The sequence below is a fragment of the Myxocyprinus asiaticus genome, chromosome 20 (assembly GCF_019703515.2).
Source record: "Myxocyprinus asiaticus isolate MX2 ecotype Aquarium Trade chromosome 20, UBuf_Myxa_2, whole genome shotgun sequence".
Taxonomy (NCBI): domain Eukaryota; kingdom Metazoa; phylum Chordata; class Actinopteri; order Cypriniformes; family Catostomidae; genus Myxocyprinus; species Myxocyprinus asiaticus.
This window is the reverse complement of record NC_059363.1, coordinates 3,396,457-3,417,304: the sequence shown is the minus strand read 5'-3', so window position 1 is coordinate 3,417,304 and position 20,848 is coordinate 3,396,457. Positions and strand designations below refer to the sequence as shown.

Here is a 20,848-nt window from a genome sequence, read left to right as displayed (position 1 = left end):
TCCGTCCCTCCATCCATCCATCTAATCTATCTATCTATGTCTGTCTGTCTGTCTGTCACTATCTGTCTGTCTGTCCATCCGTCCATCCCTCCATCCATCCATCTAATCCATCTAATCTATCTATCTATCTATCTATGTCTATCTATGTCTGTCTGTCTGTCACTATCTATCTGTCTGTCCGTCCGTCCATCCATCCATCTAATCTATCTATCTATCTGTCTGTCTGTCTGTCTGTATATCTATATGTCTGTCTGTCTGTATGTATGTCTGTCTATCTATATATCTATGTCTGTCTGTCTGTCTGTCACTATCTGTCTGTCTGTCCATCCGTCCATCCCTCCATCCATCCATCTAATCCATCTAATCTATCTATCTATCTATGTCTGTCTGTCTGTCTGTCACTATCTATTTATCTGTCTGTTCGTTCGTCCGTCCATCCATCCATCTATCTATCTATCTATCTATCTATCTATCTATCTATCTATCTATCTATCTATCTATCTATCTATCTATCTATCTATCTGTCTGTCTGTCTGTCTGTATATCTATATGTCTGTCTGTCTGTATGTATGTCTGTCTATCTATCTATCTATCTATCTATCTGTCTGTCTGTCTGTCTGTCCATCCGTCTGTCTGCCTATCTATCTATCTATCTATCTATCTGTCTGTCTGTCCGTCCGTCCGTCTGTCTGCCTATCTATCTATCTATCTATCTATCTATCTATCTATCTATCTATCTATCTGTCTGTCTGTCTGTCTGTCTGTCTGTATATCTATATGTCTGTCTGTCTGTATGTATGTCTGTCTATCTATCTATCTATCTATCTATCTATCTGTCTGTCTGTCTGTCTGTCCATCCGTCTGTCTGCCTATCTATCTATCTATCTATCTATCTATCTGTCTGTCTGTCCGTCCGTCCGTCTGTCTGCCTATCTATCTATCTATCTATCTATCTATCTATCTATCTATCGTTCTATCTATCATTCTATCATCTGTCTGTCTGTCTGTCTATCATCACTGTTGTCACATTTCAATTTCAAGTTTCCATGAGTAATCTTTTAACAAAATTAAATAAAAAAAAAACGTATATATATATAAAGTTTTATTAATTTAATTTAGTTACAAATTAGGCATTTCAATTTGATGGAAATGTGTTATTAAATTAAAATCCATTTCTTAAATCATAAAAATAGGCTTAAAGGAATTTTCAAGGTTCAACACAAGTTCAATCGACAGCATTTAATATTGATAACCACAAAAATGTATTTTGACTTGCCCATCATTTTCTTAAAAAAAAAAAAAAAAAAGAGGCAAAAATCAAGGTTACAGTAAGACACTTACAATGGAAGTGAATGGAAGTTTAGCCACAAGACATAAACAATATGGGTATATAAATATATTTTAGTGTGATAAAATCACTTACTATCCTTTTCTGTATAGCCAACTTCACAACTTCGTTGCCATAATGATGTAATGTCAACAAATCCTAAAATCCCCAAATGACTGTAAAAATGACCATTTAAACAACTTTACAGCTCAAATAATACACAAGTTTTAACAGAGGAATTAATGTAAGTGCTTTAATAAAATTGTGAGCTTCACATTTCTGCCTTTAAACCCTCCAAAAATTGTGCCCCATTGACTTCCATTGTAAGTGCCTCACTGGAACCTCCATTTAATTTTTTTTTAAAGAAAAGCAGGGACGAGTCGAAATAAATTTTTGTGGTAATCAATATTATATATATTATAAATATATATATTTTTGTGTGTGTGTATGTATAGACACATGAATAGCATGAATGAAAATAAAAAGGTTATACACACACACACACAATATATATATATATATATATATACATACACACAGTATATGTACATAAAGGCTCTTAAAACGCATGTTTGGGCAATTAAAAGATGTTGGCTTAAAAATGTTCTGATATTCATGTCTCTTGAGAAAAATTAGATTTTGAAGACAAAATAAACAACAAAAAATATTCCTTTCTGAAATAACCAACAGACAATGTTTGCGGTTTCCCATTTATTGGAAAGAAGGACTGAGAATCAGAATATTAATAAACTTCAGTGGTTAAACAGCTTCTAACCTCTAAACTAAAATACAGTATTTAAATTACACTCATTACCTATTGCCTCAAACTACAACTGTGTGGCCTTCTTAAATAACTGAATCTAAACTTATCGCTCAGCCAACTATGTAAAAAATGTACAGCAAGAAGTGTTTTATTTTCACTATGTACACTACAATATAAGTGTAGACATATGATTCTATTAACATAATTTAGAAGTTCAAAAACTTAAAACTGTACTAGTTTATCACACTAATACTTCTCACAGTACCATGTCTTTATTGAACGCTGGACACTCTAACACTGGTTCTTAAGGAAACCCCATAAAACAGCCGACAATCTCTAAAAGGGAGACATTTAGTAACACAGCATTAATACTTAAAATAAAACAAGCAATTCCTACACAGTCCATTGCAGTGAGAAATTAATAATGCATATTTTTAAGCCGCTTCTGTGGCTATTGATGAATTTGTTGTCATAGTTTGCAAGAATTAATGACAAATGTCACATATACAATACTATGCATTCATACAGTAATCCTCTTTCAAAGTAACACATTCACAACAAAACCATATGCACAGATCGACACTGTGATATCTTGCTGCCAATGTTTGAACTCCACAATATTCATAGCACCAACAGCTCCTCTTGTGATTAGCCATATAGTTGTTTATCATTGAAGAAGAACAGTATGTTCAGTGTCCTTTATTGGAATATTCCACCGAATACCCGTATACTACCTAATGATTCCCGATTCGAGAGATAGTTTAAGTTACTATTGCCTTTTCACGCTTGTCATGAATATCAAATAATGCATTGATATCCGTAGACAGATCTGTTGATGACATCTTGGTTAAACCTTGATGATGCTAACAGAAGATGATGTGTTTTGAAACTACAAAAGGGGAAAAGAAAGTTTACGGGTTAGGAAAACTATTTTTGCAACATTTTTGCAAATCAAACGTACGCACTTCATTCCATGTTTCGCTACAGTTTCCCAGTGAAATGTCCAGCGGGGGGCGCCAAAAGCGAGTGGAATGGTGTCGTAATCAGACGAGATTTTTAGGGTGAATATGAGATCAAGGTTTTAATACATAAAACGTACCTCACTAACCTAAACCTAACCAATAGTGTCCTAAAAGCAAATTAGGGGTTAACAGAACAGACATCCTTATCCTAAACCAACACCTAAATCCAACTGATAGTGTCCTAAAAGCAATGCACATTTTCTGACCATGTCATTTTGTTTGACTTCTATGACACTGTCGTCACACATGTCAGCAAGTCCAACACTCAATCAGGTGAGCTACCGCGGAAGCTAATCACATTGGATTAAGTGTGTAAATGTACGTGAGTCTGTAATACAAGTGTTAAAATGTAACGTTTTTCAAACGATGCATTAAAGTGTTTTGATATCATAACATAGCAGTGTGTGAGTGACAGTGATAAAAATAAGCGATGAAGTCATAATCAGCCGTGATTTGAGTGAAAGCGACTAAAACACAGGCGTTGTAGCGCCTCTAGTGTTCATTTCACCAGGAAACTGCAACGAAACGTAGAACGCGGCACATAAAAGTCGGTTTGTCAAAGTCAAAAATGTAGTTATAGTAACATTCATTCAATGAGATTAGGTTGCATTAAAATGCTTGATTTTTGTAACACAGTAAGGACAGTATATTGAACATAACAGAACAATGCAGGCCTAGCAGCAAATGTTCAGTAAGATTTTTCATTGTTTTGCAAAACAGTGAAAACTGAATGAATGCATGCAGTTTTCTTTGTACTTTTCAATAAAATATTTGCCAGAAATTGTCGTGAAGCCATCGCTTACCAAAACATGCAGTACTATAGAGCATTTCTGAAATTCTCTATTTTCAGTGGAATAAAAACGCCGTTCCAGTGTGGCTGACAGGCTCTAACAGAGCTAAATCAATGTGTTTTCAATCGTAAATATATAAGTGTATACAACAGAGCATATTGCATGGACTATTGTATCCTACAATGCAAAGTGCTTTTCTGCGATCTGTTTCTCGGCTCATTATTCCACTGGACTGCCAAGAGTTAACACAAAATTGGATTAAAACGCAAAATAACCATTTTTACTTCCAATATGATAACTGGACGCAACATGCAGAATTAAACATGCATGCATGCATGTGACAAACATAGTGAGTTCATATGAAAACAATGTAGCATACTACTGTTTTAAAAGTGTATTGTTGTTAAATGTCTTCTGTTTCACATGCTATTTTCAGTCAAATAAATAAATAAAACAGTATACAGCATATACTGAACAGAATTCAGTATTCCGAACATAGTCAAAGTGTTGGTCAAATGTGAATGTTTTACCTTGCTGCCCAGCAGGCCTCCATTATGGTATTCTGGTGTACTTTGCTCAGACAGAGGTTTTGTTTTCTCTTTACTGTGGTTGTTGGAGTCGTTGTCTTTGATGATATCGTATTGCTTACAGAAGAGCGCAATCACAGCTGCAATGAGACAGGGATAAATTTGATCACAGGGATGCCGATCAGATATCTTTAATTACAAAAAACACTATCTTCCATCTGGAAATCTCAATTGAGTTTGAAAGGAGAAAAGTTCCAGTTGTCTTTTCTTACGGTCATCATTAAATATATATGATACAATATATACTGTATACACAGCTCTGGAAAAAATCAAGAGACCACTGCAAAATTATCAGTTTCTCTGGATTTACTATTTATAGGTATGTGTTTGAGTAAAATGACATTTATGTTTTATTCTATAAAGTACTGACAACATTTCTCCCAAATTCCAAATAAAAATATTGTCATTTAGAGCATTTATTTGCAGAAAATGACAACTGGTCAAAATAACAACAAAGATGCAGTGTTTTCAGACCTCGAATAATGCAAAGAAAACAAGTTCATATTCATTTTAAACAACACAATACTAATGTTTAACTTAGAGTTCAGAAATCAATATTTGCAGGAATAACCCTGATTTTCAATCACAGCGTTCATGTATCTTGGCATGCTCTCTACCAGTCTTTCACATTGCTGATGGGTGACATTATGCCACTCCTGGAGCAAAAATTCAGCTTTGTTTGATGGCTTATGGCCATCAATCTTCCTCTTGATCACATTCCAGAGGTTTTAAATGGGGCTCAGGTCTGGAGATTGGGCTGGCCATGACAGGGTCTTGATCCGGTGCTCCTCCATCCACACCTTGATTGACCTGACTGTGTGGCATGGAGCATTGTCCTGCTGGAAAAACCAATCCTCAGAGTTGAGAGACATTGTCAGAGCAGCAGGAAGCACGTTTTCTTCCAGGATGACCTTGTATGTGGCTTGATTCATGCGTCCTTCACAAAGACGAATCTCCCCGATTCCAGCCTTGTTGAAGCACCCCAAGATCATCACCGATCCTCCATCTGGTCATCTAATAGTTAGACGGAGTGTCTTGCACCCACTGTGAAATTTGGTGGAGGATCGGTGATGATTATTTGGAATTTGGGAGAAATGTTGTCAGTATTTTATAGAATAAAACAAAAATTTTCATTTTCCTCAAACACATACCTATAAATAGTAAAACCAGAGAAAATATTAATTTAATTTATTGGTTTTTTTTAATTAATTAATTAATTTTAATTTTTAATTTAATTTATTTATTTTTCCAGAGCTGTGTATATACAGTATAGACAGACAGACAGACAGACAGATAGATAAACTGTATATATATTTATGTATGGTACTCTTTTTGTTACAATGCTGATGACATATTACAGTTGCATTCACATCAGAGTACTTTAAATTATAATCATCATGGTTGGAAATCAAAAAACAGTATTACTTTGTTCTTAAGAATGTGTACCTGCCCACATTAGCAGCACCATCATAATGATCAGTATCTCTCCGGATAGTAGATGTCTGGATATGTCTAAACCCTCAACTGCTGGGTCTTCTGACCAGATACATAAAACAACACATGTTAGCAGATTAAAAAGATGAGTAAAATCACTATTATCAACAGCCAAATTATTTTAAAGACCCCATGAAATCAAAAAGCTTTGTGACATTTGATTCATATCTATTAGCTTTACGGTCACCACTATGCTTGTGTATGCTCTTAAAAGTTGATAGCAGTGTTAATCTCGTCAACAAAATTACTGACAAAGACGAGACGAAAAAGACGCATTACAATGATAATCAAACGGTTTTAATTAAAACATACTGTTGACGAAAATATGATGAGACAGAAAATAATACTGCAATATATTAAAGGTGCACTAAGTAAGATTTTAGCTGGCTTTTACTCATCCCATCAGTCCCAGTAGTACTTGTGGTTTTGGACTCTATACTGACACTCTATAAGAAATACAAATCTAGAAAGAATTTATTTAAACAATCCAGTCATAATATGTTGGTGATTTCCCAACACTCACTCAAACACATCCTACAAATGTGAGATTAATCACTATATCCACAACTTAACTGTAATATTACAACTTACAGTACATCTGCACAGATAATGAAGCCATTGAACAGGTGAATGTGAACTAATACGTGCTAGTCAGAATGCATATTTTGCTCTGTGAATACGCCGTTTCTTAAAAAACGTGCTACATGTAACGCAATATCCTAAACTGTATAAACCTGAAGAACAGGGGTGAATTGTGACTTGCAAGGGCCCTGGGCCAATTATCTTCAAGAGCAAGCAAACACCAACAAAACACACAATTCATTAACACACTGAATCTGCAGGCTCCAACAGTTATCAAGTTAGCAAAACCAGCATAAAAGCCTAAACCATTTCTTACCTCATCTTTTTATTGCCTTCTTGCAAATGCCATGAATATGACATGATGAAATATTGACTTGATGTACAGGACAGTTTCGACAATAGACAAAAAAAAAAGAAAACAAAAAACTGTAAAAATGAACACTGGTTGGCAAAGTTCAATGTGCAATATGTAACAATTTTCATGTAATATTCGCCTTTTTTTGCCAATGTGTGAACGGCTTGTAATGCAACTTAAAAAATGAGTCCTTCCCGGACTTCCTAGGTTGCCTATTAAAGCCTGTAGACTGATTTTCATGTGAAGGGAGCGAGTCGCTTTTGCCGGGAAAATCCAAAGGACAGTGCTTCTCTTCCGCTATTCAACAGCGACAACAAACTGCAACACTAGGTAACGTTATCTTAGAGATGGAAGCCAGCAAGCGTCCGGCGCCCAGCACAACACCGACTCCTACACAAACTCAGAGTAAGCCAAAAAAACAAAAAAACATTTATCTACTGAATCCCGTCTGGCTAAGCGGGAACGTTATCGTGGTCGAGTGAAAACTAGAGTGAACATCGGCAGGGCATTTGATTCCTGGAGGGACCTTCGTTCGGTTTTGGGGATTAAAACCGATCCTGAATTGGCGTTCTTCTTATTGGACAGGTAAGCTTACATAACTGCAAAGCAGAAATATAGTGCCATAAGGATTGATCTGTGTAATTTTAGCTAACTTGATCTCGCCTGCTAACGCTGACGAACTGCAAGCTACCTTGCTTCGTAACTTTCAAATAATTTCAACGATCTTCTCTTTATACTAAAAGTCAGGTATACAGGATACATTTAAGCAAATACGCTGGTTTCTTGATCGTAGTACAACATACGACATACAAAACATACAATAGTGCAACATAACAGTGCAGCAGTAAACTGTCTGGTATAGTTCGGTAGCATGTAGCTGTATGTGTGTATCAGTATGCTATGTTAGCTGATAAGTAGTTTTAGTTTAGTCTCAAATTTTGTAGTAAAACAATCATAACTGTGTAATTTTAATTATGCTGCCTCATCTGTCAGCATGATGCCGGTGAATCACGTTCAGTCTCTTTGTACGTTACGTCATTGTTTTGGTCGATGCTCGCTCGCGTCCCTATGGAGTGTGTGCACGAGCGCGAGCACGAGCAACAGGTAGCTGCTGCAGTTCACTTAACGGCCACAGGTGTCATTAATAACAAGTGTTTCTGAATCTTACATACTGCAGCTTTAACTTTAAGCCAATATACACATTTATAATTTACAGTCTTTACAGTCTTTTACAATTTGGAAAATGGACCAAAAGAAACGTTGATCTTCTGCTTTATCCAACAAATTCCTATCTAGATTAACAATGTCCCCTCCCCCTAAATTATAAATACCACATGCTTCCAAGTAGATTTTGCAAGCTGCAAAGTCTACTGGCTATTTAAAAAAGGACAAGCCTTTCGATTTGTATGGAAACTGTCACGATCTTGCAGAGATAACAGAGGCTCCTTAAAAAGAATTTATTTAAATACAAAAATGAATCAAAAACAAAGTACATAAACGAACATAAACTACCCCGTAGGGGGAAAAGGTGTCCAGGCTGGGGCAGAGGGTAACAGAAACAGGCTGGACTGGAAAACGGGGCAAACACACAGGACTGACTGGACGGCGAACAGGACCGACTGGAACAAGACCAACCAACAGGACCGACTAGAATACACACAAGACACACAAGACTGGAAACAAGACGAACTGGCACTGGACAGCAAGCACCAGGAGGCTAAAATAGGGAGAGAAATCATCAGGTTAATAAGAAAGGGCAGGTGTGACTAATAAACTAATAATGTGCAAACAAGGAGGCGGGGTATGACGTAAGACAGAGAGACATGCGACGATACAAGAACAAAACAAAGCCACGTGCTCTCACAAGACAACAAAACACCCGAATGGCATGAGCGCACATCGCCAAGACAATAAGACAATATACGCCCATGCCAACCAACAAACAAGACGAGAGAATGCGAAGCAACGCCAAACAAAGAGATGCCAATCATTCTCGCACTAAACGAAACCTGAGCGTACATCGCAAGACAAACACCACAACGCACCTGTGCGAGAGTTCGGCCACACACACACCCGACACCTCAGTCCAAAGTTACCGTACCTCAGCACAACACGAAGACAGCTCGCGACCTGGGCACGCAGCGCAAAGTGAGTGCAACATGCGTCCACGTTCACGAGGGACAGACATAGATTATTGACATGAGTGCATGCCACCAAGATGACAAGCACAATGCACGTACTCCAATACAGGACAAGACATGGAACATAAGACATCAAAACCGAAACCGAACCAGACAGAAGGGTCAGGATCCAGACACCATGCTCCAGACGTGAAACAAGACCGACTGAAAACACAAGACAGACATGGGACGATAATGCCAAGGTCCTGTCAGACAAAACCCAGACTGACAGAGTGACAGGACCGTGACAGAAACAAAAAATGTGTTCCGTTATAGATTCCATGGAGTCTTTAAAGTGATATTTTAAAGATAAATAAACTGTACGGAATGTGCTTTGTTCTAGTGTTTTAGTCATTACTGAAAACTATCCATCAGGCCATATGTACCTTGATCCATCATGGCGGATTGAAAATGTTCAGATTTCTTAAGCGTTCTGAAGTGAATCTTTTTGCTGGCCAGACTCTCTCCATGTAGTCCAACGGACTGGACTTGGATGATATAATCTGTGTCTTCATCGAGATCCCAAAGTACACAAGCTCGGCTGGTTGTGTTCACCTCGCGAATGAAACGCTGCATCAGCCCGTCCTGACGCTAAAACACACACACACATTTAAAGTCAGAGCACATTGGATTTATCAGGGTGTTTTTGCAGAAATTAAATCTCAGACATCTTCAATTATGATAAATTCCTTTAGGGTTGTGTATTGTTGTAATAACTTTCTTTGACCTGCTGTGAGATGGCAAAGCCAATTACGGTCTCTCCCTCTGGAATATTCCAGGACACAGTGGCTGAATCGGCCCGCAGGTGAGTAACAGAGACATTGACAGGAGCAGCCGGGCGGTCTGTGAAATACAAATCCCCAGTATGAATCATTTATCAGCACAAACCCCTGCTCACACAAATATATACACAACAATCAGTGTGAAGAGTTTTCCAGTATCTCAAATGGTAAAAGCATATAGATCTAGTTTTCTATATGTGTTAACACTTTATTGTAACATTGTTACACATTAACATTAGTTAATGCAATAGATAACATGAACTAACAATGAACAAAAGGTTTCCTGCATTTATTAATCTTAGTTAATGTTAATTCATGCATATACTACCATAAAGCATTTTAAACATTAAACGTTATATAAGTAAACATTAATTAATGCATTATGAGCCAACATGAACTAACAATGAATAAATGTATATTTGTGAATTACCATTAAAGGGATAGTTCACCCAAAAATGAAAATTCTCTCATCATTTACTCACCCTCATGCCATCCCAGATGTGCATGACTTTCTTTCTTCTGCTGAACACAAATTAAGATTTTTAGAAGAATTTATCAGCTCTGTAAGTCCATACAGTGCAAGTAAATGTTGAGCAGACCTTTGTAGCTCCAAAAATCACATAAAGGAAACATAAAAGTAATCCATGGTTTGATCCATGCCTTCAGAAGTCATATGATAGGTGTGGGTGAGAAACAGAACAATATTTAAGTCCTTTTTTTACTCTAAATCTCCAATTTAACTTTCACTTTCAAATGTAAAAGTGAAAGTGGAGATTTAGAGTAAAAAAATGACTTACATTTTGATCCATGGATCAAACCACTGGAGTCAGATGGATTACTTTTATGTTGCCTTTATGTGATTTTTGGAGCTACAAAGATCTGATCACCATTCACTTGCATTTTATGGACCTACAGAGCTGAAATATTCTTCTAAAAATCTTAATTTGTGTTCAGCAGAAGAAAAGTCATACACATCTGGGATGGCATGAGGGTGAGTAAATGATGAGAGAATTTCATTTTTGGGTGAACTATCCCTTTAACACCAATATTTAAAAATGCTGTTACAAATTGTCATTGTTAGTTCATGTCACCTGCTTTAACTAATATTAATCTATACTATAATTTTGTACAGTTTTACAAAAAAACTGATTCATGCTAAATGTATGATGTTTGTGAAGTATTTTTGGATGCTTTGTTGTATTAATGGATTACTGCTGTCTCCACTTCGCCATAACATCCAAGGACAAACTTGACACCAGTTCAATGAACAACTATATTAAGACAAATTCATAAATATGCAACACTTCTGTATTTAGCTGATTCACTCTGCTGGGAGATTGTGCAACCGAAGTCTGATTTTAATTCTTCTCTTTAATGGGATGAGCTTGACTGAGTTGGTCAAAATTAGTGGCGATCCACAGTGGTAAACTCTTATTTAGCAAAGTCTCTGATTTTATGTCAGAGTGAAAAATTAGTTTGACAAAAAAGGACATACAGGTTTTTTGTTTTGCTTTTTTTCAACGTGGGGGACGTCAACATATTCTTGCAAATATATATATATAAAAACTTCTATAACAAAATCGAGAAAAGAAGAGCGAAGAAAGACAAAAAGCAGTATACTAGTCTGTCTGTACTGTTGTTTGCATACATGTGCATATGCAAGTACACTGTATTTATTTGTAACATTTCCAGTTTTTCTTGTTTCTTTTAATTGATCTCAAATGTTTTTTATTTACCTCATATCTATTACGTTTATGTTTAAAAGGTGAAGTCATTTCTGTGTTACCACATGGATTTGCAAAATAATGAAGTTTCAAACAGATAGTCCCGTCCCAAACTCATGCCATTGGTTAAGCCAGTGTTTCTTTTTCAAGCTGGTTGGGAAGTTCAAACTAAGAGTAATGTTTTGTGCCCAACATAGTCTCATGACAACTCATAAAAAATGGTATGAGATGATGAAATCATAAGATACCATGACTCAGAGACAAACCCATTAACAGAGTTTCAATTCCTTAAAATTCTAATTTTAGTTAGCCTCATTTCTAACACTTTATTTAGATTTAGGGTTTGTGTAAGGGGTTAAAAACTTTATGGTTAGGTTTGTTTTAGGTGTTAAACTTAAGAAAAATCGTAATAACATTGTTCGTTGGCTAGTTAATTTTTTTATATGGAAATAAAAGTTGTATTTTTTGTAAAGTCAACTCATGGGATGTCTTACGATTTCGCCATTTTGTACTATTATTACGACTTGTCATGAGACCAGGTTGAAAGCGCCATCATGTTTGCACTTCTCAGGGGAATAAACGTTACATATTGCACTTTTTCTTGTACATTGTACTGTATTGCATAGTGTTTGTATTACATGGTATTACGTGGTGCATACTGCATTGTGTGTACTGTACATTGCACACAGTAATACACATTTGTCTTATTTATGTCCTTAAGAATTACCTACCTGTACAATTAACTCAGTCATGTGACCATATTCTATTCTATTCTATTCTATTCTAATAATAGCACACCATGGCCAAACTAGTTTTCATTTCAAAATCAAACATACCTAAATCATTCAGACCTATATGTGGCTATACTGTTGGCCTGCAAGTGTAATTCAGCCAGTGTTTCAATATCAAACACATTCGTGGACCTCAGCATTAGAATGAACATTGCGTCAGAGCGATGAGTAATTGTGCACTCACCATTTAATCTTGTAATTCGCCAACAAAAGAGAACCTCAGTTCTATGTAACCTAAGGCCAATGCTATCAGGGGTGTAGATTTCAGGGGGGATGGGTGTGAGGTAACCCCCCCAATATTTATACCATGATCCATGGAAACATTCTGTAACCCTTGAATGCTATCAATGCCACATGAACACAAACATTAGATTAAAAATAATGAGGATATTGTTTTTTGGTAGACATTTTTCAATTAACTGAAAATGGTTGCCGGTACATTTGGGGAAATGGGCAGATAGACAGAAGTTACTGTACTAAACTGATACAAAAAACTATGTAAAAACACATTTAAGATCATGAAAATGCTCCTTATAGAGAAAGATGGTAGCTAAAACCCTATAGAGCACAACATACATCATTCTTATTGGACTGGTACTTAAATGTCATGATTTGACATGATATACTATAGGTCATTCTCTCACCACTATCTACTCACCCATTAAGTCAAAGCTGTGTGAAAGCCAATTTCCTTAATGTCTTCCTTTACTGGGCTTGGGGAGAGTTTGCATTTAAAACACCCTGATAGGATTATATAGCACTGTCATGCTTATAGACTGTAGTAATGGTGACCATCAAACATCAGCTTTAAATATCACACATAACGATATGTGTAAACATTAACTATACATATAGTTTTAATGTTTATTCATGAGACATTTATTGTTTATTAGACAGAAGAAAAAACAACTTTACTTACTTGCCCCTGCTAAGCAGATGTGGCATCCAAACAGAGACAAAACAAGTCTCCCAAAAGTGAGGAGAGAAACCATCTCTTCCTTAAATGAGTCAATCCAGATGAGTGACACCAATTTCCAAGGAAAGGTAACGTGAACTTGACATCTCTCCAACAATTATACGGCTATAAATAATATGCATTAAATTGAAAACTCAAACTCTCACTATAATGTCCAAATACACTGTTATGATGAAAACAATCGAAGGCAGCATCCTTACAGTCTTGATGTTATTGTCAAATGCAAGCGCTCCGAAATGCACCACAATTTGTTGCCATCCAGACCCGCATCACCGAAGACCAAAGAAGATGCTCTCTCGCAATGACGATACAGAAATAACACTTAAACTGTTAAATCCTCAGTCTTGCCAATAAACCTGTTCCTTGTGCATGTAATACACCAGGCGCGAGCGTATGGCGTCTGTCAGAGCGCGAGCTTATGTTTGCCTTCAGCTCTTTTATTCGCTCGTGTACGACGTTTTAAGAATACCAAATAAATCAGCGGCGTCCGCTGCATCGCGAGCACATGACCCACAGGTGGCCAGTTGATTCTCAGCAGTCACTCATTCACCTTCAATAGCCGCGTGACGCACAGAGGAGCCGCGATGAATGCAGTCCATCCAAACACACAATCAGCCGCTCTGTGAAAGGTGATTTATGATATGCGTCGAACTTGTGCATCGATAAGTCTGCTGCAACATATGAAGATGACTACTCGATATGGAGAATGTGAGATGAGAGAAGATAGACAAGATCTTTGAACCCAATAGACTAAAACCAAATAGGTCTGCGAATAGAAAAAAAAAAAAAAAAAAAAAAAAAAGAATATATCAGGAATATTCTATTCTATAACATTTCTATTCCATTCTCATATCTTAATATTGCAGTAGCCTATACAAAGACTATATACCGCAATATTAAAATCATATTAAGAATATTCTAGTATTTCAAAGAGAACACAATAGAAATGAGAATAGAATAGAATAGAACAGAAAAACAATTTACTATATTTATACTTTATTCTTTGACTATTCTATACTACTCCATATTATTCAATTCACACATCTGATCTATTCTATTGTATTGACATTTCTGAAGTATACACAATATAATCTTAATCATAGACAAAGGCTTGACTTTATATAGTCTGTTGCAATATTAAGATTATGAAAATCGCATTTCAGAAAAGAACATAAATGTGAATACAGTAGAATAGATCAGAGGTGTGAATCTATTACAGTACAGAGACTGCACTTATCAGAGTTACAAATGACTTGCTCTTATCATCTGATCACAGCTGCATTTCTCTTCTAGTGGTTTTAGATCTTAGTACTGCCTTCAACAAGATAGATCATGATATTCTCTTGAATAGGCTGGAGAATTATGTTGGCATTAGTGGACTTGCATTAGCATGATTACTTATCAGACCGCTACCACTTTGTATGTGTAAACGAGGAATTGTCAAATCAAACAAAAGTTAAGTATGGAGTGCCACAGGGGTCAGTTTTAGGGCCTCTGCTTTTCTCTTTATACATGCTTCCCCTGGGAGATATTATCAGGAATCATGGAATAAGTTTCCACTATTATGCTGACGATACCCAACTTTATATTTCTTCTAAACCCAATGAAAATTCACAATTCTCCAAATGAAATTCCTTCTACTCAATTCCGACAAAACAGAAGTACAAATTAAGGTACAAAGACCAAAAACCTCTAAAAATAAACAGCTAAAATATCATTTGACGCTCGATGGATGTACTGTTACATCGTCTTCTACAGCGAAGAACTTAGGTGATATTTCTGATACCAATCTGCCCTTTGAAAATAAAATCTCCACTGTTTGTAGAACAGCATTCTTCCACCTCAGAAATATTGCTAAATTACGACACATGCTCTCTGTTGCTAATGCCGAAAAACGAATTAATGCGTTCATGACCTCAAGACTAGATTATTGTAATGCATTACTGGAAGGATGTCCAGCAAGTTCAATAAATAAACGTCAACTGGTTCAAAATGCAGCTGCCAGAGTGCTGACTACAACCAAGAAATATGATCATATTAGCCCCATTTTATCGTTGTTACATTGGCTACTAATTTTAAAATTCTGTTAACTACGTACAAAGCTTTGAATGGTCTAGCTCCACAGTACTTATGTGACCTTCTGGCACTTAATATTCCATCATGTTTATTATGATCACAAAATTCTGGCTTGTTATTAATTCCAAGAATATCAAAATCCACAAAAGGAGGTAGATCCTTTTCATATTTGGCTCCTAAACTATGGAATAATCTCCCTAACACTGTTCAAGATGCAGACACACTCACTCAGTTTAAGTCTAGACTAAAGACTCATCTATTTAGCCAGGCATACACCTAATTTATCCATCAACTCACAATTAGGCTGATTTAGTTAGGTCTGCCGGCACCAGAAACATCCATCATGATCTATAACTCTGCATAAAATAGAATGGCATCTACGCTAATATTATTCTATTTGTTTCCATGTCTCAATGTTTCATATACTGAGGTTACCAGAGCCGGCCATATCCAGCTCCATTCCTGCTTGGTATCGGACTCCACTGCTACATGTCACTGAGAGATGACGACAAACTACAGCCGGTGCTAGCCAGACATCAGAATCAGAATCAGCTTTATTGCCAAGTATGCTAACACATACAAGAATTTTGTCTTGGTGACAGGAGCTTCCAGTGTACAACAATACAAAAACAATACAAAAACAGCAGCATGACATAGATAATAATAATAAAAAAAAATTGTTATACACATACGTACATACACACACAGACACACACATACATATATACACACATACACATACATAGTGCTAATACAAATCTATACAAATCTAATACAAATCTATTATCTGTTATGTACAGTACAAAATACAAATCTGTTATGTACAGTGCAAATGTTTTTTCTTCAGAGGAATGAAATGGCAGAAGAGGTTGGATGTGTTGGATAAATATAAAAAAGACTAAACTGTGTATTGCACATAGTTATTGCTCAATGGGGCAATTTAACTGTTCATGAGATGGATAGCCTGAGGGAAAAAACTGTTCCTGTGACTGACAGTTCTGGTGCTCAGAGCTCTGAAGCGTCAGCCAGAAGGCAGCAGTTCAAAAAGGTAATGGGCAGGGTGAGTGGGGTCCAGAGTGATTTTTCCAGCCTTTTTCCTCAATCTGGAAGTGTATAGTTCTTGAAGGGGGGGCAGAGGGAAACCAATAATCCTCTCAGCAATTCGAACTGTCCTTTGTAGAACTGTGTCAGCAGCGTCTGTGGCAGGTTGAACTTCCTCAGCTGGCGAAGGAAGTAAAACCTCTGCTGGGCCTTTTTGAGTCCATGTGTGTCTCCCACTTCAGGTCCTGTGAGATGGTAGTGCCCAGGAACCTGGATGACTCCACTGCTGCCACAGTGCTGTTTAGAATGGTGAGGGGGGTCAGTGTTGGGGTGTTCCTCCTAAAGTCCACAATCATCTCCACTGTTTTGAGCATGTTCAGCTCAAGGTTGTTTTGACTGCACCAGACAGCCAGCTGTTCAACCTCCCTTCCGTATGCAGACTCATTGTCATCTCGGATGAGGCTGATGACAGTGGTGTCCTCTGCAAACTTCAGGAGCTTGACAGAGTGGTCCTTGGCGATGCAGTCATTTGTGTAGAGGGAGAAGAGTAGTGGGGAGAGCACACATCCCTGGGGGGCACCTGTGCTGATTGTACAGGTGCTAGAAGTGAGTTTCCCCTGTCTCACAAGCTGCTGCCTGTGCGTCAGAAAGCTGGTAATCCACTGACAGATAGACATGGGAACAGAGAGTTGGTGTAATTTATTCTGGAGTATAGTTGGGATGATGGTGATGAAAGCTGAACTGATGTCCACAAAAAGGATCCTTGCATATGTCCCTGGTCTGTCCAGATGTTGCAGGATATGATGTAATCCTATGTTGACTGCATCATCCACAGATCTGTTTGCTCGATAAGCAAATTGAAGAGGATCTAGAAAGGGTCCAGTGATGTTCTTCAGGTGGGCCAACACCAGTCTCTCAAATGATTTCATGACCACAGACATCAGGGTGACAGGTCTGTAGTCATTAAGTCCTGTGATTTTTAGTTTCTTTGGGACAGGAATAATGATTGAGCGTTTGAAGCAGCATGGGACTTCACACTGCTCCAGTGATCTATTGAAGATCTGTGTGAAGATGGGGGCCAGCTGGTTAGCACAGGATCGAAAACACACTGGTGAGACGCCATCTGGGCCTGAAGCTTTCCTCATCTTTTGTTTCTGAAAGACCGGCTCGCACCATCTTCATAGATCTTAAGTGCAGGTTGAGTAGAAGGAGGGGGGAGGAGGGGGGATTGCAGGAGGTGTTGGTGTTTGTGTGAAGTGAAGGTCAGATCGGGTGTGGGGTGTGAGATTGGGCCTTTCAAATCTGCAGTAGAACACATTCAGGTCATCAGCCAGTTGTTGGTCCACCACAGGGTTGGGGGTAGGAGTCCTGTAATTTGTGAGTTGTTTCATGCCACTCCACACTGATGCAGGGTTGTTAGCTGAAAACTTGTTTTTCAGCTTCTAAGAGTATAGTCTTTTAGCCACTCTGATTTCATTGTTCAGTGTGTTCCTGGCCTGATTGTACAAGACTTTATCCCCACCCCTGTAAGCATCCTCTTTGGCCTGAATAAGCTGCCTGAGATCTTCTGTTAACCATGGTTTGTCGTAGTTGAACTTTAAATAAGTCCTAGTAGGAATGCATATATCCTCACAGAAACTGATATATGATGTTACAGTATCTGTGAGCTCGTCCAGGTCTGTGAATGCAGCCTCAAAAACACTCCAATCCGTGCAATCGAAGCAGGCTTGTAGTTCCCGCTCTGCTTCATTGGTCCATCTCTTTACAGTCCTTACTACAGGCTTAGCAGATTTTAATTTCTGTCTGTAGGTTGGAAGAAGATGAACCAGACACTGATCAGATAGTCCCAAATCTGCTCTAGGGACAGAGTGATATGCATCCTTTATTGTTGTGTAGCAGTGATCCGGTATGTTCCTGTCTCTAGTGGGGCATGTAATGTGTGGTTTGTATTTGGGCAGTTCATGTGTGAGATTTTCTTTGTTAAAATCCCCAAGAATAATAATAACTGAGTCCGGGTATTGTTGTTCTGTGTCTGTGATTTGATCAGTCAGCTGTTGCAGTGCCGCATTCAAACACGCGTTTGGTGCGATATAAACACTCACCAGAAATTACGAGGAAAATTCCCGTGGCGAGTAGAACGTCTTACAGTTAATAAAGAGCACTTCCAAATTAGGACAGCACATCCTCTTTAACATTGTCACATCTGTACAGCAACTTTCATTGATGTAAAAGCATGTTCCACCACCTTTCGTTTTCCCCGTTAACTCCGCGATGCGATCCGCTCTGAACAGCTGAAAGCCCGGCAGATGTAACGCACTGTCCGGAATGGCTTCGCTCAGCCAGGTTTATGTGAAGCACAAGGCAGCAGAGTTTGAAAAGTCCTTGTTTGTGCAGGTGAGGAGATGTAGTTAATCCGTTTTGTTAGGAAGAGAGTGGAGATTCGCTAAGTGAATGCTCGGCAGCGCTGTTCGAAAACCGCGCCATCAGAGCCTGACCAGTGCGCCTGCTCGTCTCCCTCGCCTGCATCTCATAGTGCGTTTAAACAACACAGCTGCACCTCTGACTAAAATGTCCAGCAAAATGTCAAAATGTTTTATTCAAAAACCGGGAAAAGGTTGTCTGGTATATGCTGCCGAATGTTCAGCAGTTCATCCCTGGTAAAACTGACTGGAAAAAGATTACTAAACACAGGACAAACAAACAAAAACAACAAAAGAACTGAAGAGCTACACACCGAGGCGGCCATCCGCGGTGCCATCTTGATGATATCACCTACATTACCTCAGTCTTTAAACTTCAGAGGATGAACTGATGCCAACTACAACTGTAAGACATCGGATACTTCATATGCCACTGCCTGAACCTTGGACTTAAGATGGACCCCAACGAACCTCACCAAAATGACCTGCAGTTTGACTGCGATGCACCTCATTAATCTCTGCCTGCATCTCCTTTGTCTATTGATGGACTACACTCTTGAAATGGAATACATAGACTATCATTTAATTGCCAACAAAAGCCTTCATCAGCCAACTAGCAAAGGACAATGCATCTATATGAGCTTCTGCAGTTAATCCAGGATGAACTTCAAAGACATTAGTCATTAATCTTAAAGTTAATAAAAAATCTTTTTTTTTTTTTTAAACACTGGACCTTAACGCTTATTTAATTTACACATTTTAAACCATGACTTGCACTGCAGATAAATAACTAATATTGCCATTATATTCATGATGTTAGCCAGAGGGGAACTGGCCCCCACAGTGAGTCTGGTTTCTCCCAAGGTTATTTTTCTCCATTAACCAACATCTTATGGAGTTTTGTGTTCCTTGCTACAGTCGCCTTCAGCTTGTTCACTGGTGTTCTAAATACAATTATTATTTAATTATTTAATTTCTATACACATTTTACAATCACATTTAATCAGATTACTCAATGATCACTGTAAGATATTATAGATATCACAGTTAAAAAAACTGAATGCACAATTTCCTGTAAATCTGCTTTGAAACGATGTGTGTTGTGAAAAGCGCTATACAAATAAAAATGAATTGACTTGAATAGAATTGAATAGTCAAATTCTTAGAATAAGAATTGTTGAGAATTACAGACAGAATAGAATAGAAAAGAAATCTGAATAAAGCAGAACTATGATTAACATTAAAAATGAATAGAGTAAAATAGCCAAAGTCTAGAGTTAATATAGTCTGTTGCTGTATTAATATTATATTGATGATACTCGAATTTCAGAGAGAACAGAAATGTGAATACAATAGAAAAGACCAGATGTGTGAATAGAAAGAATAGTCTTTACATTATGTACTGCAATATAGGATTATTTTACTATAAGAATACTTGAGAATTTCAGATAAAACAGAATATAAAAGACAAATAATAGAATAGAACAGAATAGATCATAAATGTGAATAAAATAGAATAGAACAGACAAAGTCTTGACTTTATGTTGTCTAAAGCAATATTAAGATTAAATTGGTAATACTTGTGTATGTATATCAGAATAGAACATAAAATGTGTATAAAATATAATAGATTAGATGTGTGAATAGAAAACATTATTACAAGTTTTTTAAAATATACTGCAATATTATGATTATTTAAGAATACTCGAGAAGTTCAGATAAAACAGAATAGGAACGATAGGTGAATAGCAATGTTCAAATGTGTGAATTGAATAAAACAGAACTGTAAATAGAGTGAAAAAGTATAAAACACTTGATTTATGGTCTACTGCAATTTTAAGATTGCAACATATGACGAATATTTAAGAATCGGATAGAGTAGACTAATAGATCAGATCTGGTGATAGAATAAAACAGAAAATAATAGTCTTAACTCT

General features: G+C 37.3%; 1 protein-coding gene across 2 annotated transcripts; it reads right to left on the bottom strand.

Moving 5' to 3' along the window:
• Positions 1-2,029: 2,029 nt before the first annotated feature.
• On the bottom strand, positions 2,030-14,053 carry LOC127411144 (fibronectin type III domain-containing protein 4-like). 2 transcript variants are annotated; one of them, XM_051646490.1, is made up of 6 exons: positions 13,318-14,053; positions 9,829-9,944; positions 9,488-9,692; positions 5,937-6,026; positions 4,434-4,570; positions 2,030-2,979 (listed from the first exon to the last, which is right to left on the bottom strand). In XM_051646490.1, exons 1-6 carry the CDS (start codon positions 13,388-13,390, stop codon positions 2,938-2,940), a joined length of 663 nt encoding a protein of 220 aa, XP_051502450.1. In that variant the 5' UTR covers positions 13,391-14,053; the 3' UTR covers positions 2,030-2,937. The 2 variants fall into 2 exon arrangements, with proteins under 2 accessions (XP_051502450.1, XP_051502451.1); XM_051646491.1 differs by having other exon boundaries at positions 5,937-6,023.
• Positions 14,054-20,848: the final 6,795 nt, after the last annotated feature.

Bases quoted from the DNA above. Each gene is read 5' to 3' on its own strand.
- LOC127411144 (XM_051646490.1), bottom strand. From the start codon at position 13,390: ATGGTTTCTCTCCTCACTTTTGGGAGACTTGTTTTGTCTCTGTTTGGA. The intron at 9,693-9,828 runs GTCAAAGAAAGT...TGTGTGTTTTAG, and splicing joins GCTTTGCCATCTCACAGCAG to CGTCAGGACGGGCTGATGCA. The intron at 6,027-9,487 runs GTACATATGGCC...GTATCTGGTCAG, and splicing joins ATCCGCCATGATGGATCAAG to AAGACCCAGCAGTTGAGGGT.